General features: G+C 43.0%; 1 protein-coding gene and 1 long non-coding RNA gene across 2 annotated transcripts in view; one reads left to right on the top strand and one right to left on the bottom strand.

Annotated features, from left to right (window-relative positions):
- The window catches only part of LOC146684852 (uncharacterized), a 47,924-nt gene extending 26,097 nt beyond the window's left edge, over positions 1-21,827 (top strand). The window contains exons 2-4 of the long non-coding RNA XR_014917135.1: positions 5,867-5,970; positions 6,420-6,703; positions 21,566-21,827. This is a non-coding gene — a long non-coding RNA (uncharacterized LOC146684852). The remainder of the gene's footprint in view (positions 1-5,866; positions 5,971-6,419; positions 6,704-21,565) is intronic.
- On the bottom strand, positions 9,340-13,173 carry mafba (MAF bZIP transcription factor Ba). Its single transcript, XM_085443740.1, has one exon. The coding sequence runs from the start codon at positions 12,706-12,708 to the stop codon at positions 11,482-11,484; it is 1,227 nt and encodes a 408-aa protein (XP_085299866.1). The 5' UTR covers positions 12,709-13,173; the 3' UTR covers positions 9,340-11,481.
- Positions 21,828-23,302: the final 1,475 nt, after the last annotated feature.

Genomic DNA, 23,302 nt, shown 5'->3' with positions numbered 1-23,302 from the left:
AAGAGCTTGCCCTTGGGATGGAGGGAACAGGGGAAGTGGGATGGAAAAAGGGAGGGAGCGTAAGGATGAAATGAAAAGGAAAATAAACAGTTATGTGAAGGAGAAGAGGAAAAAAGAGAGATATTTGGGAAGGAGGGAGAGTTGCAATTACATCTCCTTCCTAATCTCTTTCTCCAAAATGCCAAATGTGAATGTGACCAAACACACGTGCCTTGCTTCTCCCAACGCCTACTTTCCCCCTTCTCCCACCCACCCATGGTCCTGTCTCCTCAGGCCTCCCACCTCTCTGTTTCTCTGTGGTGCAGCGGGACAGCGAGCAAGGCCTGCGGCAGGAGTGCTAAGCCCGGGCCTGGATTTGGAGCACGGCTGCTCTTGGTTGAGCAGGATCCAGGCCCCCTGAGGGCTGAGGGGTGTCAGCGGAGGGTGGAGGGTGAGGGAGGTAGGGCAGAGAGGGAGGAGAGCAGAGGCAGCAAGCAGTACAGTTCTGGATCACCTTCAAAGAGCTCCAATCCCAGTGGAGAGACTGGATTCCTCTGCGGAGAGAGAGGGAGGGTATGGAGGGAGTGGGAGAAAGAGGGGGAAAGATGTGGGAGACAAGAGACAAGGGGGGAAAGTATTAAAAGAGAAAGGAAAGAAGTGATTTGGGTTGTAACTTTTTTTCGCACTCTTCCACTGTCTTTCTCCCTCCCTCTTTCTGTCTCTGAGGCGTGCATGCACTTGCCCTTCAGACAGAGGGCTATACTGAGATGATCTATCTGTGTGCTGGAGCGGGGAGACATGAGAAATCTGGCCCGCACAAAGGCTTCGTTGTGCCTCTCTGGAGCTTCCTTTAGGGGCGTCATGTGTGTATGTGTGTATGACTGTATTTGAATGTGAAAAGGATGAGTAGAGTTTACTTTCTCAAGGCCCCCCAACCACCCTCCAGAAGGTACTCCTAATGCAAGCGTGCACACGGACTCCCAGATGTGCCTCCAGAAATCCAAGGACATTGCAGATTGCCACCTAGGCATCTTATTCTTGTTCATGTGGTGGATGACTTTCAAGCTCTGAACCTATAAGCCTCTTATAGAACGCAAAAGTGTGTGACAGTTTAGGAAACCTCAGATTTGTTCCATTGGAGTTGTGCATGTTCAGTTTTTGTGAAATTGGGGTGCAAATAGTACACTTCATAGTTTGTGCAGGCAGGAGTGTGTGTTTCTCTGTGTGCATCAGTGACAGACCTTCATCCTGAGTTTGGGTCAGCAGTTTGTTTTAGCATCAATTAGAGGCTCTGTGTTCCTCAACGCAAGCGTGAAGGGAGAATTAACGTGCAGTGGCACATTCCCATCAGTGTATTATTACACACAGCACCTCAGCTGCCAGAGTGCATGCATGTGTTTGTGCATGTGCATGTCTCTGTGCGTGCGTTTTGTGTGTGCATGAGCATGCCCATATGTGTGCATTTATAGGTAAATCATTCAAATTCAGAAAGCTCTTTTTCGTTTTTCTTTTCTTCCTCTCCGTCTTCTTCTCCTTGCTTGGCACTTCCCTCCTCTTTCAAGGACTATGGTCTGACCACAGCCATTTCCCTTAGTCTCTTCCTTGCCTAGCAGCACACAGCACATAGTTTCCATAGAACTTGCATTTAATTGGAGAGAAGATATATTAAAGATACTAGAGAAAAGTGTCTTGTAAAGATCCCCCGTTTTATTCAAAGACACTCTGAAGAGCACATGTTCACTGGTTCTGATGCAGATCTTCTCTTGGAGGTATGTTGATTGCTATGCATAAAATAAAGGTTAAGAATTTACGAATATGATCTTCTGAACAATGTTTCAGACAAGACAAGGTATGTTTGCCATCAGTGAATCATCCAACATAATTACTTTATCCTGTGCTGCTTAGTCTTTTTGTACCGTCATCATTTTAGTTTAGCTTTTATGCTAGTGTAAAACAGTTGCTTGAAAGTTTTACGTAGTCTGATTAAGACCATAACCTTTGAGGCATAAGAAAAAAACGAATCTTTCTCATCCTGATGCCGGTGTTTTAAATGTTTTTTTCCCCATTTTATCAATTTACAAGTTGACTGCAAAGGTTGCCTTGTTTTGAGAATGCATGATTGCAAAACAAAGAAAGAAGTTCAGAGTTGTTATATAATGCAGATTTACCTGGAAACTGTAGAAGCTTGTGAATGTAAGCTTAACCTTTCTGATTCTTTTAGGTCTCTGCAACTGTCTGTACAAAGCCAACTTATCAAATGAGCAAGTTGCAACCTGTTAATGCGCACCCTATTATAGTTTTCATATTTAATTACAACCCTGGTTATTAAGGATTATTATTTGTAGTTCAGCATAAAGATGAGCCTGAATTTGGTCCAAATGCCTCCAGGTTCTGTTGGCATTGTGCCAGGCTGCAGACCTGAACTTCCTTCATACTTGATGTTATTAACAGCTCCGTCTAAAAAAACAGCCAGTATCATGCTCCTCGTGACATTTAGAGATATCATCACACCCTGACACGTTAATAGAAGCATTGTTTTTTTCCTTTTGTTGTTCTGTTGCTTCCAAGAAAGATATCCATCATTCATGAACATTCGGCTTTATTATGTTAGAAGTGATTAGAGCATGCCTAACCCTCTTAGGGATTACTGGATTGAATCTTTGCCAGGAAATGTGCCACACACTGGCACAATATTGCCAGGATCCCTCAGTTAGGCAATATACGTGTTTCTTCTGTTGTTACTCTGATTACACCCTCTGCATAAATATGGAATATAGTTTCATTGCTTTTGTGTCCCTTTTTGTGTTGTTTAATGGGGGATGGGATGTCAGTCGACTGCTTCCAGGGGAAAGGTTTCCTGTCTTTGCCAAGGTATGCCCTCCTCCCTGTCTCTCATGTGGAGCAAGGCTCTATACTTGCTTGTAAATAGTGAGATAAGTGTGGTTTACCCGTCGCCGGGGTGTAAGGTGCACTCAGCACCGCCCTGACTTGTCTGTGCCAAAGCCCAATAGGGGTGTAATTACCTGAGACTGGGTCAGCACTTTATCCAGGGTAAAAATACCTGCCTACTTATAGAAGGGGAGTAGTGAGGGAAGCCTGTCTTCACACATTCAGCCAAATGCCCCCTTAGTATTGGGGAAATACTCTGGTAGTCTCTCTGCTTCTTCCTTTAGAGGAGTTATATAGCATTAATTACGCAATATCACAGGGACTTCTGAAGTTGCCTTTCATAGTTGCAGCAGATTGCCCTACAGAGCAGTGAGACACATCCAATATTCCACTCTACCTCTAACTGCAGCCGACTTTCAGCCCGGTACCTTTCCACATTCACTGAATTCCCCTACTCCGCCCCTTTCACACCACATCTGTCTCTCTGCCCTCCGAGTCAAGGACAGAGAGGACCAAGCAGACATGGAGAGGACACAGCAGACACAGAGAGCTTGTGTCAATTAAATGGTATGTGCTTATGCCGCAAATCACAGACACATGTTCCTTCTCCCCTCCCACCCTGTGGCTGTTGCCTCTCTTCTCCACCACCTAATGCAGCGTAATCATCCTCATTACCTAATGAGACCCTACTGTACACACAAAGCCTCCCCCCGCCCCCTCCCCCCAAACACATATGTATAAAGAGCAGCCACATGCTCATGAAAAACACTATAGACTGTTATAGCAATGCGATAAACAACGCTCTGAACACCTACCACACTGTCAACAGAGTAGCTCTCAGTGCCACAACATTGTAAAGCCTCTAATGCCACAGTAATACTATTGTAGTGTGTATTATCAACAGGACAGTGAGCACTGAATTAGGCTGGCAGCTGGGGAGGGGAGAAACCCCTCATTAGCTCCCTTCAATGTATCTACTTCCCCTAATCGCTTACAATAACATAATCTCTTTAAAAGTGCTGCAGCTTAAGTCCAATCTGCCTAAAACCTGACACGTGATTGAGGTCAATCCGCAGTAAAACCTCAACTGTGGGGTCCCAAGAACTTCCACCCAGTATAAGCTACAGTACTCTATGAGCAGGTATGCATTTATTGCCGGCACTGTGCAGAATATTACATAGTGCTTCACAGTGATTCAGACATGTCGCTCCACAGCTGTCTTCATACATACCCTCAGCGAGACAGAGCACAGCCGGCCGCCTTCTTCTGTGCATGATCCCAGTGCAGTTTGTATCCTTCTCACAGCCTCCATTCTCTCTAACCCTAGTAGAGGAGACCCATTATGCCCTTTTTTTTTGAGTTTTTTGATGTTTTTCCATAGTGTCTCTTGCCTGCAAACCACTTACAGATGTTGGCAGCGGGGAGCGTTGTGGCAACTCCAAACGAGGAAATCTAAATAGAGATCAGGCTGTAAAATAAAAAAGAAGGCCAAGCGAAAGAGAAAACAAGGGTAAAAGCAAGAAAGCAAATGCGAGAATGAGGTGAATGGGTTAGAGAGAAAGTAGAAGGCATTAGTGTGGAATTAGTAAAGACAGAAAAAAAAACTTACTGGGCAAGTATGAAATGTGATGTTATTTTTAATGACTGCTTTCTGCAGAGCTTGGACAGTTTGCTCTGGTTTGCATCTTTGTAAACATCTTTATTTCCCACACAACAGACAAGCAGAGGTAGTAACAAACACAAAACTGTGGCACAATGGTGGTATACTTACAGAGCAGGACTAGGTTACGATAGAAATATTGCCAAAAAAGGCAGCTACTGTAACAGGAAACATACACTTTCAACAAACTACTACAGCCTCTCAGTAGCTGATAATTATACCCTTAAAATTCTATATGGCTCAAAACCACAGCTTCATATTCACCTTTCCAGTTGCTGCTCCCTTGGCAGGTTTTTACATTAAATAGTGTTTTATAACATATATAAATAACCAGTACCAGCTGGAATTTACCGGTGCATACTGGAAAATAGGTTGGCTGGGCTCAAATAGGCTTGGTTTGATCTGTGGGGGCGGCTCCATGTTACCTCCCTCCACCTGTTTTACAGGAAGTAGGCTTGTCCTGGTGGATCGGAGAGGAAATGTGCTGAAATGCTACATCCTGCTCACAGCTTTTGGGTCACAGTTCAGTATCGCTAGTATTCGCTACGTCCAGACACCTGCTAGAGAGAAAGAGAGCACAGAGAGAGAGGGAGAAGTGGCAGCGCGTGTGCAGCCATGTCACTCCCCCGAACAGTGATTGTAAAAATGAGTGACCTGTCTCTCCCGTCTCGCTTCTCGCCCTCATCCCCCCTCCCCACCACCCCCTGCACTTTATTTATTAATGGATCCATTCAATTATTTACCTCACATCTTGGGGCGACAACAGGCCAGAGCGCAGTACATAAGGTGGAGATGATACTGTCGACATGCACAACACACAGACACAGAGCGTGTTCTCTGTAGAATTAGCTGACTGCTACCCATTTCTCAAAGGATTGTTTTTGATTTTTTCTTTTGCTTGTTCTATTGATTGGTAGAAATCAGCTTCCTGGGGCCCAAGATGATGTTTTTAAATAGCTTACTTTGTCTAATCACTGGTTTAAAACTCAGTAATCAATATTGTGAATAATCAGTATTTAAGCACAAAACAAGTACAAGAGTTATAGCATTAGGAATCCATACAAGTTTTATACTTATGTGTTTTGTTTTTTACTAATATGCTCAAATAAGTGGCATGTACGGCTTACGTGGAGAAGCTTGAATGCTTCCTCCACCAGTGCTTTTCAGCCACAGCACTTAAACAGCAGCAAGTTCCTTTTACATGACCTGGTGACATGCGGTCTGTATACCTTTAAAAGTTACTACAGCATCCTGTTTGCAGTAGAGGTTGATGGTCAAACGTATCATTGACTGCTCTGTGTCTGCTCTTATCTTCTCCCTCTGGCCTTATCCCCGCAGTGGCCAGACATGGATCAATCCCACCCGGAATTGGGTTTCACATCCCGGAAGCAGAGATGTACACATGGGTCACTTTCATCGACTCACTGCGGCCATGGCTATAGGTATCCATCATACAGACCATTGACTGGTTGTGACCATGAAGGTACAAATTCATCACAACGAGAGAGTGTGGTTGACGAGGTCAGTGGGAAAAAAGTAGCTCTTTCCCATCTACAGTCAGGTGAAAGTTAAGCCTTTTGACGTATTATCATTTAAGTTGGTGTAATAACAGCACAGTGTGAATGTGGAAGCATTTGGAAAGCCCATATTTTGTGTCAAGTGTCTGTCTATGTGTCTGTGTGTGCATGTGCCGGATCACATGACATAAGGAAATATATTTATACTACCTGCACCAATCTGTGTGATATCTACCAGAGGAATGATGTAATGTGTGTGTATGTTATTATTTAAGAATGTGCATCCGTGTGTGTTTTTGTGTTTGCGTGCATGATGCGTAACATGCTGAAGATGAATAACAGATGCTGTGACGCTGTCGCTATCTGAACTCCAGACTTGGCTGGCCTCGTCCGAGGACTGAAGGGGGAGTAGATGAAGGGAAGGATGACGAGGGAGATGAGGGAGAGATGAGGAGAAGATGCTGAAGACTGATTGCCACTGACTCGCGTCCAGTGTACTAATGTAACTGGGAGATCCCCTCAGCATATTTGGGAAGAAAGCAAACATTTCCAGTGCCAAGAAGAATCTGACAGCACTCAACCCTAAAGAGGAAAGCAGAAAATAGAGAGATGAAACAACATATTTCTTTCATCTTCTATTCTCAATGTGTTTGTATTGGTAGGTAAATACTAACACATCCAAAAACAGTCTCAGTAACTGGTTAATGCTCTTTTGTGTGTGTGTGTGTGTGTGTGTGTGTGTGTGTGTGTGTGTGTCCCTTGAAAATAGCCTGCTGTAATTTCCCAGGAAATCACTGTGATTTAGAGTAGCAGCAAAGTAACTTCCAATTACAGTGAATGGACTGCTAGTGTGGAAGTGGGCTAGACTGCTTGTGCACATGTGTGTCTCTGTGTGTGAGCAATATATCTGAATGGGATTTATTCCACGTTTAAATTAATGAACATGATAATACATACAAAGCTCAAGCTATGCTGGTGGTAATTAAAAATAACTAAATGTGGTTCTCTCAGTTGAGCAGCGTGTGGTAAAATTAGCACAAAAAAAAGATCCCCTCTTTTTTTTCCTAAATGATGAAAGATGCAAATGAGTTCATGGTTTGAGTTCAAGTCTGCATAGAGGAAGCAGCAGTGAGCACACACTCTTCAGAGGCTCTAAAATGCGTGCAGCTGGGTTGAGGCTAATGCTTGGAGAGCTTATAAAAGGAGCTGACCTGCTGAAGCTGACTGGAGCATAAAAATGTCATGAGGTCCGGGCGATGAACAGAAGCATGCCATGATTGAGGCTGCTGTCCCGGACTGCTTGATGCTGCCGCTGCAGATACAAGGAGCTGAAGGTGGAGGCTGGCAGAGCGGGCTGAATGCAGATAGGATCTCTGTGGGGGGGCATGAATGTGTGATTGGAGACTAAAATCATTACAGTACGCCAGGTCCCTGTGTCCTTGGCTCTTCCGCTGAGCTGAGGTTGATGCTGATGCGCTCTCGTAGTTTCAACCTCTGCCTTTTTCGCTCATATTTTTTTATCCTTTCCCCAATTTATCATCACACATTTCTGTGAAATACACACAGTCCCCAATGAAAGACGCTCTTCTTCGCAAAATTTTAAATCACTCTCTGTAGGCAAGAATATGACAAAAAGTTCCCTTTGAGATGTTATCGCTGCAGCTTGTTAATAATGCACATAAAATGCAGTCAGGAATCATGTGAGCAAAAAATAGTGTAATAATGTACTCAGGTTTTCAGATTTTTTTAGACATAAATCAGATTGCCGTAATATTTTTTAGGATCAGCTTTTTTTATGCTGTCCAATGTTGATGCGTTGCTTTTCAGAGGTTTATCATACATGTGGCGGAAATAGAATTTAAGCCTCTGCGATGAAATTGGTAAACTTCGTCATGTATTTGATATTAATGCTGGATTATTTCCCTCTGTGTGTCTCAGCGAGCGCTTCCAGACTCTTTCCCCTTTTCTTTTCCATGCATCCAGCTGAGTTTCATGCACATTTTGAGTGCTGAAGTCATAATATGATTCTTTACATAACCTGTTTAGATCTGATTCACTCATGAAGTAACGTTTATGAAAAATCTGAAGAAAAGAATCGGGATAAAGATAAGCCTATTCAGTTGTTTTTGTTATGTTCAATTAAAATCACATATTAAAGGCCTCTTTCTCCTGGTTGACCCCAGTTGCACTCATGGCCCCAGGCTGCTGGTGGCTGTCCAAAGAGAGAGAGGGAGAGAGAGGGGAGAATGTAAACTAGACTTGCCTTCCTTGAGTCTCATTGGTTGATTCCTTCCTAGCGGTTTTGTCCTTGAGAATGTGCAGACATGGGGCAGATAATGTTCTGACACCAGAAACTCTAGACCGGGACCAGATCAACACTTACTCCCTTCTTCTTCTCTGCTTCTATCATCGTACTGTCAGGACATGCACATTGAAGAGTGACGGTGCTTTTGATGTGTATATATACTGCGCCTAAAAATCAAGAGTGTGTTTTCATTTATTTAGTTTGTTTTAAGGCAAATCAACAAAATACCAGAATTGTATACTTTGCTCAAGTGTTTGCATGCAGCAATAATCAGAAGTGAAGACAGACTTCCGAGGTATAGCAAGTGTGTTGACACATGGCAATAATAGATTCCATTACCGTTAACCGTAAAAATATCACACCCGCGGGCGCACACGGGATTATTTTGAAACTGAGGCCTTGCTCCGCGCGTTAGGCGACAGGGTCGGACTTTTTTTAAGATTCTAATTTTGTAAGAACCAGTTAGATTTAGCCTTTAAGTGTATTCAAAGCCATGCACGGTGAGAATGAAAATTATTGTAACACTTAATGTAAATTTGAGGTTTTCATCTCTTCTCCGGTATATTGCAAGGTCAAAGATCTCCTTTTACGGCGCGGGGTTTCTGCAGAAGTCAGCATGTCAGCAGAGCAGCGTGTATAGGAATCTCCCTGCAGCGGCACATAAACTACCATACCCGGTGATCTAATCACTGCAGGCCAGTGGGCTTTAATCCAAAGTTTGCACTTTGTTTTTAAGTCTGAAAATAAAAATGAAGGCAAAGTGCAAATGAAACGGAAACTGCTTGATTAGTGCAAATTAGCTCTTAAAGGGAAAAAATAATTTTAAATGTTTTTCAGGGCATTAGCAAACTTTTTAAAGATTCATATTGTTACTGTCGTTACACTGCGTGGCAGCTTTAATTACCGCTAGTATGCTGTTGTTTATATGACAGAATGATTTTGTCACAGATCCTTAAATGTGAAAACGAAAAAAATAATAAAGTCTGAGAGGTAATTATTGCCATTTCAATGACTTTAATAAGCAAAATAGGAAACAATTTCTTCCAAAAAACAACAAAAAGAGACAAAACAGAAACCAGCCTGAATGGAACAGTTCAAATTTAAGTGTTACTATTATTTATATAAACAGGATTGAAAGTTGATCCCCATCATCGCCAAGTACATGAAATTTGTGAAAACAAAACAACAACCCGCTGCTGCAGTTTCAGTTCGATTTCAACACAGTTGAATCAGTAACAAACCAAAGATTGTTAAATGCATGACTTTTCAACAACAGTTTCAATGCAAGCACCATGCTTTAATTGATATGATCTGACAGTTTAATTTAAATCATTAAAATAAAAACTTTTAACTATGCATCTGGCCAGCAGAACCAGAATCATCAAATAATAATAAAACAAAGAAAAAAAGTATTACATAACATACACATTGTTTTCATTTTGAGACTTTGCACAACCTGGATCCCCTTTTTTTACTGACCGGCAGAAAAAAATCAGGAAAAACATAGAACATTAATATTCAAACTTTCTATCAAAAACATTCGTGTTATCTAAATCGTAACTGCGAATTTTCTAAATATTGCGTAAAATATAAATGATCAACATCTGGTCGAATGGAGTTGGGGGGGCTACAGGTGGCTGCCAATTATGATGAGAAATATTTGGACTTGTTTGGTTCTAATTTGTTTAGAAATGCAGATAACACCTCGCCCCACTGAATATGTGCCATAAAAGCTACACTGAGTGTGAAAATAGCAGAGTGTTAATACACGCGGTATCCAGCCTTCGGTCCAATGGAGTATAAACTCTGCGTAATCTGGTTTGAATAATGTCGTGGTCACATGCTTGTCTCCTCTGCCTCACACAACATGCGTCCTAAATACTACTCTTAAAAGTTCGCACTGAGGCCTGCCTTTAATATTATTGCAGTATTACATCATAGTATGTCTTTCCTGGAGGGGGGTCTGCACAAAATTCAAAATGAAAAACTCGCAAATCATTATCCAAAAAAGTGCACTTGACACAGTTTTGCTGTATTTAAATGCAACTGGGAAAACAAATGCACTCCTCTTTCAAACAATACCCAACACGATAAAAAAAAAATCATAACAAATGAAATAAAAACACAACACACAGAAAGAAGTACAAACCAGCCTCCTCAATCTTGTTGTGCAGTTTTCGCGGTTGCATAATATTTACAAGCCCCCCCAAAAAAGAAAAAGAAGCCCACACCATGATACTGCACCGCCAGTCCTGCTGTTCTGTCCCCGCTGCATTTCTCTAACCCCCCACCCCCACCCCCCAAAAAAGCGCAGATCAACAACATGCTCTTAATATACACGAGAAGATGAAGGTACAAAATAGAAATTATTACCGTACATGTCCAGCATGCAGGATTAATATTTAATGCAGATTTTTTTGTTTTGTTTTCAATATATATTCGAATATAACCAAGCAGGCAATAAATCAATGAGATGTTGCATAAAATGTCCCCTCCCGTGACGGGTTAGTAGACGGAAGATAAATTTGCATAAAGTGGTGTCCCGTTTTTTTTTATGTTTTTTTTTTTAAGATTCATTTGTTAATTTTTTCTTCAGATTTCGGGTCCACTTGTCGAATGTGAGTCTGGTGAGTTGCAGGCTGTGAGATCGGGCCTGCTTGTTGGTTCATAAGAATGTCAGCAAAAATACAACTGCCTTACGCCGTCCCACGTTACTTACAGGTGATTTAAAAGCTGGAGCCTCAAGTGAGAGACAAACGAACAAACAAAAAAAGTTCATCAGTCGCTCCTCTTCTTTGAAGAAGAAAAACAAAAGTCTCTTCACTACAAGCAACTAATCTACAAAGATGCTGCGACTGATCGGACACTCTACATTGCTCTTTGTATCTCAGTTGACACGTGGATGGTGAGATGATTATATATGAGAATACTATCTGATGGATTACTCGTCTAATATGAATATAATTGTTACCGTTATTAATATAATCAAACAGTATGGGAGGTGTGGATTATTATCGTTTGCGCATCAGCAAAGTCAGTCAGAAAGTAAAGGTGTCGGGGGGTGGTGGAGTGGGGGTGGGGGTTGTTTGTTGAGTAAGTTGGAGGGTTCACAAGAAAAAGGCTATGGCAACTCACATGAAAAACTCTGGTGATGAAGGGTTGTCACTGGTTGAGCCAGCCTCGCGGAACCCGTTATTGGCCCCCGACCCCGTCAGTTTCTCACACTTGAGTTTGTAGGCGTCCCTCTCCCTCGCCAGCCGGGTGATCTCCGCCTTCAGCTGCTCCACCTGGTTCATCAGCTGCGTCTTCTCGTTCTCCAGCACGTGCTTCTGCTGCACCCGCTTGAACCGGCAGGACTGAGCGTAGCCCCGGTTCTTCAGGGTCCTCCTCTTCTGCTTGAGGCGGATCACCTCGTCCTTGCTGAAGCCCCGTAGGTGTCTGTTGAGCTCCCTCACCGACATGGATACGAGCTGGTCGTCGGAGAAGCGGTCCTCCACGTTGAGTCCGCCCCCGGAGCTGTGGTGCGCCGCTGACTGGCTCAGGTGGCCGTGCGGATGGTGGTGATGATGGTGGCGGTGATGGTGCAGCGGCTGGTGGGACTCTGGGGACACCGGAGATGGGCTGTCGGGGTCTTGGCTGTGGTGATGATGATGCTGGCTATGTGGGTGGCTGTGTCCGCCCGGGTGCCCAGAAAGTTCCTCGGCGTGGTGCGGGATGCCCCCCGCATAGGGGTGATGATGCTGCTGGCTGTGGCCGTGATGGCTGTGGTGGTGATGCGGGCCCCTGTAGCCCTCGAAAGCGCCTTGCTGCTGCAGCTGCTGTTGGACATGCGGAGGCGGAGGGTGGCCGTGAGCTGTCGCTCCAATCAGGGCCTCCACTGCGTCCTCCGGGGTCAGGCTTAGCGTCTGCGGGTCTATCTGCTGGTGGTACCCGTTGTTCGGCATCCAGTACAGCTCCTCCAGGTGGCTTTTCTGCTCCGTGGGGCTGAAGCTGGGCGACGAGGGCACCGAGCTGCAGGGTGTACTGATAGGGGTGGAAGACACAGAGCCTTGGGGTTGGAGACGGTTACACTGGCGCACCCCGTTGCGATCCAGCCCGGCCAGGCCTTCCTTCTTCACGTCAAACTTCATCAGGTCAAAATCGTTCACATATTCCAGAGCCAGAGGGCTGCTGGGCAGCTCCGGCCCCATGCTCAGCTCTGCGCTCATGTTGTTGTCGCGACTCTTTTGCAGATATGCAAAAGTGTTGGCGAGCGTCGCAAAAACTGACTTATTAATCAGCGTCTCTTCTCTCCTTTCTTGTTTCATGCAATAGTTCTTTTGGCTCCTCCACCGCTGTGCACTGACTTGCTGTAGCATGAAACAGCGCGTGGTTGGTGGAAAAAAAGGAAAAAAAGAAAAAAAAAAGTCGTGGAGGAAAACTTTCAGACTAATGCACTGCACACGGTTTGCGTCATATAGCCTACTTCTGCTGGGATAATCTGGCAGAGAGACCAGGCGGGAGGTAGAAAGCTGCGCGTCTCAGTGCAAAAGTAAAACCCGAGTCCCTTCAGCAGAAGTGCATTTACAAGAAAAAACATAAATAATAATAACAAAAGAAATACCACGTTAATTCGCTGAGACGGGCACCAGTCCTCGTTGCAATTTCTTGGTTGTAAGTCCCTTTTTTCCCCAGGAAAATAAAAGGAGCGAGTAAGCGGTGTAAATAGGGCGTCTGATTTTCGCTGAGAAGCAGCTTTTCCAGCTCTGCACCGCAGAGATTTAAAGGCTCGCCTCTCTCACTCTCTCCACTCTCTGGTATCCAGCAGACTGCGCTTGAAGCCAGCCTTGCGCTTTATACTAATATCGCCTGGTGACGTCGAGCTCGGTAGCACTCGGTTCTCCAATGGGAACAGGACTTTGCGCTCAAACAGAGGAAGAGAAAGAGGAGAGGGACGAAGGAGAGGAGGGCGCTCCAGTCTTGACAGCTACAGTCAGCTGACCGACTTCCCTAAAAGTAGAAGAACGGTGGAAAGTGGCGGAGTGAAATGCCTTCGATGTAAAGCGCTGCTCCTCGTATTCAGTCGTGTCTGAAATGAGAGAAACGTGAAAGAACTGCCACTTTATGGTCCAACACTCTTAGAATGACACCAAACGTTGAATTTCAGGCAGATTTCTGAGGTAGTCCTAACAGTTGTTCCAGATGTTTCCAGATGCACAATACAAATTGGACTTACTACAGGCACTGCTCCTGCATTATAGTTCAAGACACAACTTCATTTGTCTTGAAAATGAGATCAAGAAGAATCATTTTCTTATGTTGTCTTGTTTATGTTTATTTGCTGCATGTCTATAACTTTCAAAAACCCAAAAGATAACCAGTCACATACAAGCCTGTATTACGCAGCATGGTGATAACACAAGGTCAGAACACAGTTTCTAAGCGACCTTAAAAGTTAAATCGTGACTATTTTTCTGCCACACACAATTTCACACACAGGCGCTTTAATGTATAATAACTATATTAAGGCTGTAGCTACAAATACGTCATTTTAATGTTCACTGTAGCGAAGAACCACAATAAAGTCTCAAGGTTTACATGTAGATCTGCTTCTCACTGGCGACAATACTGGTCCACTTTAATTTATGGATTTTTTTAATCCCAATTTATTGTTTAAACAAATAAAAAACAGACCACTGCAGTATTCTATATAATGAAATTCGTGGATTAAATATATTTTTGTCCGGTAAAAGCAAAGTTGACTTTGTTCAGACTCTGTTACTCGCACATCAGGCTGCTTTTGGCTCGCACCGTTTGTCTTACTCCTGGCAGTATCAAAACAGCGGATTCGCCAGAAAACAGGCTCAAGGCTGCCCCTGCGTGGGCAACGCACGAACCGACGAAGCTGTGGATGACGCTTCTGCTATACATTCCCCTTTAATTTGCGTTTGGATCGTCATCTCCGCGCTAATTGCTGCTTTCAAAGGTCACATCATGCAATTGTGACTGACAGCAATTCATTTCTGTCACACGAGTCTCCGACAAGCTCGCTGTCACGCGTGTATTTTTAACACTCACTTTCTAACAGGTAGTTTGGCCAAAATAGGGTCAGATCTTCCCTGGAAGTATGCAAGCGTCATTGATCTGGTCTTTATTTTAATTGTCTGCTAAAAACAGAGAAAGAAAGAAGGGGGAAAAGGGAGTGTGAGCAAATGTCTCGCTTCCCTGCAAAAAGAAACTGCTTGTAAATGAGTCCGTTTGTAGGATCGATTGGATTATCATTTCGTTTCCACCTCATATCCACGGTTGAGCACAGCCGCGACCATAGCGTATTGATCAGACTCAATGTAAGAGGAGGCTGCCAAAGATGAGATCCGATAATGAAGGGCTTATTTGTTTAGTTTAAATTCTTAATCAGTTTTGAGCTGTAGCAGTGTATCAATAGATGAACTGTGACTCAAACTTCTGTCATAAATCACCCTCATATTTAACAACCCATGATAACTCGATGTGATGTAGTTTATGTTTGTTTTATTATGTCTTTGCAAATAGTCTTGGACTTAAGGCTAAAAGTTAAATTGATATAGTCCCCAGAAGAACTGATGATAAAAGATGAAGCTTTTAGCCAAACACGCGAATTATTATTATTATTATTATTATTATTATTATTATTATTATTATTATTATTATTATTATTATTATTATTATCAGTCATCACAGGCTTATGTCTTTATTATTTTGGACAAAAGGCACATTCTAATAACGGGATGTATTGATCCAAGAAAAATGCACTTTGCAGTGCACTTTACCGCGACTCTGGATCCCGTTCATTCCTTTTTTTTCTTCTTTTTTTTTTTTTTTTTTTTTTTTTTAGCTTTTATCGAGCGATAATGCACAATTATCCGGAATCTTTATAACATCTCAAGCCAACTCACACGCTACCCACTTTTTATTTTCAGGCTCAAAGCGCCTGATAACCACATACTGCTGTAGTCAACTTCAAATTCTAGGCATTCCCTTTCCCGAGCACAGGATATAAAAACATACAGGTAGTATTCCAGTTACAATCGTGCTCTGTTAATTCCCTGCACCTGCAGGCGAGCTTCTAAATCCTGAGCTCCAACTTGAACAGCGCCCTGAGCGAGTCGTGCCATGCCGAGCACAGCCGACTTAAAACTTCTTTCCAGCGAGGCCGACCCGGCGGCAGCCCCATTAGGTTGTAATGCTCTCAAATATAACCCGAGTCCACCGTCTAATAGATCCAGGCAGGCCTGGCGGCGGCTTTCCCCCTTCGGTAATAACGGGCTGTAATGGAGAGACGAGATGTAAAAAACCGTCCATGTCAGCAGCATATCGGTGGTTAATGATCTATTAAGTGATCCGTGTGCTTATGGACAGCGAAAAAAAAGTGTTGATGCTTGCTTATTCTCCCCTAATGAGAGTCCCATCCTACGGATTTTAGGAATGAATAACAGAAATAAAATCACCTTTAAAATGTTACATTTAACAGTTGACGCATGGAGGCTGCAGAGGCTGCACAGCTTCCCACAGCTCACATCTCACACCTGCAGCAGGCCCGCTGGTTTCACACAGGAGGCCCGTGGTCTGTCCATAGGAAGATACATGATTCGCCTCACAAATATGGATTTCTATTCTACTTCAGGACCTATCCATGCATGCGCATCTGCGCTCCGGTGGCCAAGCTGCACTGCCAAAACCCGTTGGATCTCAACTCAAACCCGATCTGTATGGAAAGACAGAGTGATTACAAGGAACACCTTTCCCCCCTTCTTTTAGAAACAGAATCAGCTTCTCTGTTTAACTCTAAGGTAAATATTTGGTTCTATTTCAGAATATTTTTGCTATCTGGCGCGCGTAAACTTTAACGGTTTTCTCGAAAGTTGCTGGAAATGTTACAGAAAAAAGGGAGGTAGCCGAGCTGGAAGGCCCGCGACGGGGAGGGTGAGGGATGGAGATGGGGAGACGGTGCTTTCGGAAGTGCTGCTTTGATGCGTTTTGATGCAGGAGGAAGAAAAGAGACGCAGAGCAGACGGGCAGACCCGGCTCCATCCTCTGAAACACGCCTTCATTGCGCAGTAACTGATTTAAAATGTTTTTTCAGATGTAATATACGCAAATGTAAAACAAACTTAGTAGCTTTTTGTCAATGCAACAATCACCCCGCGTTTAATTGAAGTTGTATTTTTGTAGTTTTGCAGAATCAATATCAGAAAAAGAGTCGCTGTGAGTTTGACAAGAATGCATGTTCGTTTTTGTGCAACGAATTAACTGATTCATGATTAATTGTCAATATTTTATAGCTGAAACATTTGAAATGCACTTCATCACTAAAAGTGCATAATGTATTTAACAGGCGGAATCGCAGTATAAACAGGTGTTCCCATCATTAACGTGATGGGTTTCGGCATAAAATAGTAATAACACCAGCAAATCCGTCTCTAAAATTTAAGTTCGATTATACACTCAGTCGTCCTTTTTGAATCAGTAATCTACATCTTCCGTTTACAAGGTGAGAGTTACTCAGGCATTCTTGTTTACTCCAGACTGATCGATTATCTCCGTAAAAACATGTATTATTAAGACGTGTCGTCTATGTAAACAGGCAGAGGCCAGCCTCTGAAGAAGAGTAACATTCCCATCAGGGATAATTGACTGAAGAGACTTTCGGGGAAACGGCAAGAGGTGAGATAAGTGCAAATTCATGCAGTCTCATTAATATGAAATAGTATCGATTTAACGGTGGACATCAAATGTTGTCTTTAAAAGTCCACCATTCTTCAGGAGTATTATCACAACGCTTGCACTCTCGCTATTTGCACGTTAAAAGGGTAGTTGTGTTTGCGAGGGAAATTAAGGTTTATTTCTTGTGACAGGGCGCCTCTGGTGGCGCATTTACTCATTGCTAATAGTCTGACGTGTATCATCAGTGACATGCAGTCTCTTTTTGGCACTAACCCCATGCAGACAGCTCCAACTTCAAAACTGAAGTTATTTGCTTTGCTTTTTTGGATATGGCAGAGCAACAGAGAGGATATAAAAATATGATGGGGAGGCCAAGACATAATTGTAGGCCTTTTCTGAGATTAGATGTCTCTGATTGACATGTAGTAAATATAACGACAAATAAATGTCAGTGCGCACTGTACTGGCTTAATCCCAGAAGAAAAAGAACAATAAATCTGCCTTTTGCTGTGGTCATTTCATTAATGTAAATTGCAATGCTATGTACAATAGTTTGGCTTCCTTCCAGTTGGCTTATTGCTGAGGCATATGCATGATATTGGGTTTTGTCATAAACTGGTGGCTGTGTGACCACAGAATGTAGGCGACACCACAAGAACCAAATATCATAGTGCAGGCAGGACATAATTAAAGACCATATTCTCAGGTCATAACTGCAATTTACATCTGTATTTTCTTAGCCAATAACTGGCTACTGTAATTCTAAAGATACCCGCATGTACTGAAAACATAATTACAGTAATTCTGAGTAAAAAGTTAAATATTTTTCTTAGAATTAATTGATGTATGCTTCTAGCTGTACAAGCACCTAGAAGCAGTTTCTTTTTTTTCTTTTTTTTTTAACTTTTGTGTTGTTCCTGAATGTCAGACTTTAACATGTCAGTGCTGAGGAACATCCACTGGCTTCTTTAGCCTTTTCTAATTGTCTGCATATGGAGCTGTCAGAGCTTATCACTGACTTACATTAAACCTCCACTTCATATATTCTGGAAAATATGCGTCATGTAGCAGAGACTTATACACAACACCGGCATGTTATTAAGCTAAGAGTAAAGAGAGAGATTTAATAGCCCTCAAACGTCTCTTTATAATATCTTAGAAGACTTTATCTTCCTGTCAAGTGTGTAAAGCATAAATGTTTATGAGCAGACTTAGTTTGTTCTGATTGTCTGCACATGAAAGCTGCACACAGGAGCTAGCAGACCCTCGGTCATATTGTTTTGGCCATGTTTGAGTGTGTGGGCATGATTGATCTGGAGGTGGGTGGGCGCCACACCAGGCAGTTTTAGGGATTAGAGCCGAACTGGCATTTTTATTTTTCTCAGTGCCACAGACTCCTCCTCTAACCCAACCATTCATCTGTTCTGTTTTTTCTCTCTCACCTCCCATCAGGATGTTCTTGCACAGCACTGTCCCTGTTTGTAGTAATGTTCAGTCACATTGTCGAAAGACGCTGCTCTTATCAAACATCTATACTTTATACTCCTTCGTATACCCTTTTAGTCTTCTTCTCTCCTTCTCTGTCCACCCTCCCTGGCCGGGTGACCTCCTTACCTCTCAGCTCTCTCACCCCTCTCCTCTGGCCCTGGCCCTGCCCACCCTGGGTCATTTATCATGGACCAGAAGGGGAGCCCCCGGGCCTGCAAGCCCCCGTCAGCCCCTGCAATCGCCTCTTTGTGGCTCCCAGCAAACAAGTGTTGGATCAGCAAAAGTCTATTAAAGCCTGGTGGGCCTTTCTCAGCCAATTGGGCTCGGGTCACTGAGCTGCTCTCCTTGCTGCTCCGAGTGCTCTTTGTGTCGCCGCCGTTCGCTGACACAGATCCTCACAAGATTAATGATTTTTAGCAGCCATTTGGGTCTCATTCACAGGGTCCTTCTCTCTTTCTGTCTCTCTTCCACTTTTCCTCTTTCCCCCCACTCGTTCTGCTCTTATTTCTTTTACCTACTTCTTCTACTCTCCTGTATCCCCATCCATATCTGTTTTACTTTTTGTTTACTGATTCAGTCGTCTCCTCCTCCTTTTTACTGCAGTTCCAATCAGCATTGATCGTTTTTGTCTGTTTAGTTTTCAAGGCCACTATTCATACAGTTGTGTTCACTGCTAATGGAAGTCACAATGTTATAAATGGCTTTGATTTAGAGATTTTATGCATAAAAATGAGAATTGAAAAAAGCTCCTTATTGTTCTTTGTTTGAGAGTCATGAACTCTTGTCTGATATAGCCCAGGCATGTTAAGAAAACCAGCTCAAGTATCCACATTACAGTCCTGCTAGGTCTCCCCGCAGCATTCCTCAGGAGGCTCAGAGTAATTTGAAATCTTAGAGCCACTTCCACGACTTCCATGTTGCCATGTTCTCAGTGTTGTTTCCAGTAATTACTGCAGGTTAAGTGCATGTCCTGGAGCCCAGTGGAGGCAGCTCTATCCCTCACCTGGGACATGACTCAGCACACTTCAGGTCATCCGGCCATTTCCCTGACCACTGGACCACACCCCACCTACTCTAAACCCGCAGGACAGCCACGTTCGCTTCCATCACGTAATGTAATGGTTGTTTTATTTACTGGCTGAACTGTTTGCAGAAAGACAGCCCACACTAACATCTTTATCTAGTCGGATGCTAAAAAAGCATATATTTCTTGTCTTTATTTTCATATTCAGCAGCTTCTAAATAAGATTATGCTTTATGTAAACTGAAACATTATATGTTTCTCTCCTGGCTAAGATGGGAGATACAGTCTTAATGCATTCGATTTTAGATAGGAATGATAAAATGTGCATTTTGCCATTCATATCTTACACCTGCCTCTCTGTCAAAACGAGTTCAGGCTTCGGTTGTCTGAATTAAACAAAGCAAACTTCCCCTATGCTGTATGCTTCCTTTGACTCTCAGCAAGAAAAGACTGTCTGGGGAAGCAAGAAGAGAGCTGGACTTACATTAAGCTGTACTTCAGAATATATGATTAGGTTAAAAAAAAATGACTGTGGCTGTTCTCCATAATCACTTAGAGTGGAGACATGTTAGGAAAGGATCTCTACAGTGACGTCTAACTTTTTTTTTGTGCTGACCAGATATTAAAGGATAATATTTAGGCTCTCAGCACTGCACTTTTATTTTTGCGTTAAAGTACAGTTACATCCATGTAGATAGTTCCTAATCAGCTCAGCTGTTCTTAGGTTCTTATCAGGATGTGTTGGCTGAGCAGTGAAAGAAACAAACTGTGTGTGCATGTAGTGTATATGTAAAAAAATAATATAATGTTCACGCGTTAGCCTAGCGAAGCTGTCAGCGCGGCTGCCGGTGGGTCAGTGTCTGCTTTCACCTAAAACTCTCTCTGTGTGTTTACAGCATGTCTGTTTCAGGACTGAATGGATGGACCCAGCCTGCTGCTGTGTCCATCCACCTGCCCCGTTTCCTGTCTGACTAATGTTCTTTTTTGTGTGCGTGCGTGCGTGCGTGCATGCATGCATGCGTGTGTATGTGTGTTTGTTTTATATGTGTCGTTGTGTGGAAGTGGTTATAGATGGGACTACACCATCACACTGGCAGTCTGAATCATTACTCACAGAGATAGGGAGAGACCCAGGGCCGAGGAACCCCTAACATCCTCCACCTTCCTGCACTGACACACACACACACACACACACACACACACACACACACACACACACACACACACACACACACACACACACACACACACTCTGGCTTTCACATATCCCCAGGTTATTCATTTGTACGCAGAGTGCCTGGCATTTCACCATATCCGCCCCCCTCCACCCCAACAAACCCCCTTTATTAAGAGACAGAAGCATTGGGTTCCCTTTTGCAGGGGGGGTGAGGAATGGTTTCCGTTTGAGCCTTATATTCTCTGCTTGTGCTCTTTGTTTCTTACCTCTTCATTTCTCTTAATCTTTCATTGTCATTGCTTTCTCCCTTTTTCTCTGTATCGTTTTCTCTTTTTCTTTTTAAGGGAAGCTGTCAGCCCCCAGCCCCAATGGCTACTTGTTTTTAGACGACCAAAGGCAAGGATGGAAAAAAAAAAGTTGCTGCTAATTTACAGTATGGGTTTTTACCTGCATTTTGAGACTCCAGATGTAAATCAGTAGCAGCAGATACTGGCCTCTAGAGTTGTAAAGGTGCAGAATTCCCACTGATTTTGAGCATTGGGATTCCCCTACAAAGCCAGTGAACCTTTACTCTGGTACTTAAGTCTGGCTGTGCTGGTGGAGATTCACTTTAATAGGCATAATTAATAATGAGCACTACGCTGCCACATTAGAATTAGACGCACAAGCTGGTTGCTACAATGCTAAACTTTACTTTAGAGAACCTCTTATGAAGTCGATGCATTTACTAAGCTAGTTTCTGGCCTAGTTTATTAGGCATATTTATTATAATAATTCTTTTGTATTTATAACTAATCTTCCCAAGATGCATCTTATCTGGTTGCTTATTCTGTCTCTTCCTCAGGTGGAGAAAGATCCCTCACTTTGTTGAATATATGGGAGCAATTACACCCCCATCATGAAGAGACTGTGGACCTATGCTGAATGGTAAAATGGCAATATTGTTAAACAGCCTGATTCAAAGCTCACAGTAAGAATACTGCTGTAAACAATAAAAAAACAAAACAAAAGAAGAAAAAAAAAGAAAAAGTGTATCGTGTGTGCTCATACATTTGATATCAGATAAGGTGTGTTTGTGGTTTCCAGTGCTTGAGTAGGTTTGGTGTTTGTAGCATATATGCAAGAGTATGTGTGTGTGTGTAGCAGTAAGTATGCATGTGTTGGGGGGGGGGGGGGGGGGGTGTATATGTACAGGAAGAGAGCCTGTAAATAAATCTGTTTGGGGATTGTGGGTGTGGGGATGAAATATGGTCCCCGGGATGTGGAGCAATGTGAAAAACTCGGCAACGCCAGGGAATAACAAATCTCCTGATGTCCCCTCACCGCAAAATAAATACACTCCCCTGTACAAGTCATCCATCTGGACTATGAGTTGCAACAAAGACGCCCCCAATACATCGCTAACACACACACACATACACACGCCCACACTTACACCCAACACTCATCCCACACAGCAGCAATGTTTATTTACACATTTATTTATTTGTTTGTTTGTTTTTTTTGAATTAAATGGAAACTGCTTGTGTGGAATTGAAAATGTGTTTATTGTTTTTTGTGAATGAAAAGTGTTCCTCCCCTCCCCCTATCTGTAAAGTGCTGTCTTGATCTTAATGGGTGGTTTGGAGGGGTAGTGATGAAGAGTGGGTGTATGGGGGGGGGGGGGGGCTTGCAGGGTTTGTAGATCGAGTGTTTTAACTAATGATCGATCACGAGGGATTCAATAATTAAATTTCAGCCTTGACAATTTAAAAGTCTCCGCACACGAAGTCGACTGAATGAGGAAAGAGGGAAAGATGAAAGATTCCGCCTGCAGCGATGTATCAGAAGGATTCAGCATCTAATACATTACAGGGAGAAAGTATGCGTGTATGTATGTGTGTTACAGCACAAGGGTGTACTGTTTTTAGCTTATATGCATGATGCATGTGCAGAGGTACTCTGTACTGTCTTTTCCTGACATATAGGCTATACTAAGTACATCCAACTAACCATGTAGGCCCACCAGATTCTTCTTCACTTTCCTTATCTGGCCCTCTTCTGCCAAACACCCCATTACTACGACTGCTGCACAGCTAAAAGCTCGTACGTGGGGCATTGTATATCTGAAAAAAAAAAAGAAGCAAAAAACCACACAACAACAGCATAAAGGCGTTCATGTTTGCAATAAAGGGATAAGATGTTTTTGTTGTTTTGTAGAGTACAGTTTTCTTTTTCCAATTAACGTCTATTCTTTAGGCTTAATTAGGTCATGACGATATGGTGTGTATGCGTGTGTGTATGCGTGTGTGTGTGTGTGTGTGTGAGGGTCATTCTGTCCCTCACAGGGATAAATATTAGTCCTTGTTGTTTGCAAATAGGTGATGTATGGTGGCCATATCTCTTGGTGATGAATGTTTTTTAGAAATTTCCTCTCCTTTATCAATTGACTAACAAACCCATGTATCACTGCCACTCTCTCCCACTCCCCATATAAATTAAATAACCAGCTCTCTCTCTCTCTCTTCCTCTGCCTCTCCCCCTCTCTTCTACTTTTCACTTTTTCTCTCTGTACCTCCGTGCTCTCCAGTTCCCCTTTCAT

The sequence above is a fragment of the Copadichromis virginalis genome, linkage group LG20 (genome assembly GCF_057382275.1).
Source record: "Copadichromis virginalis isolate Kocher_CV1m ecotype Utaka linkage group LG20, C_Virginalis_male_GT1.1, whole genome shotgun sequence".
Lineage (NCBI taxonomy): Eukaryota > Metazoa > Chordata > Actinopteri > Cichliformes > Cichlidae > Copadichromis > Copadichromis virginalis.
The sequence above is the reverse complement of the archived record's forward strand: the minus strand, read 5'-3'. Positions and strand labels throughout refer to the sequence as shown.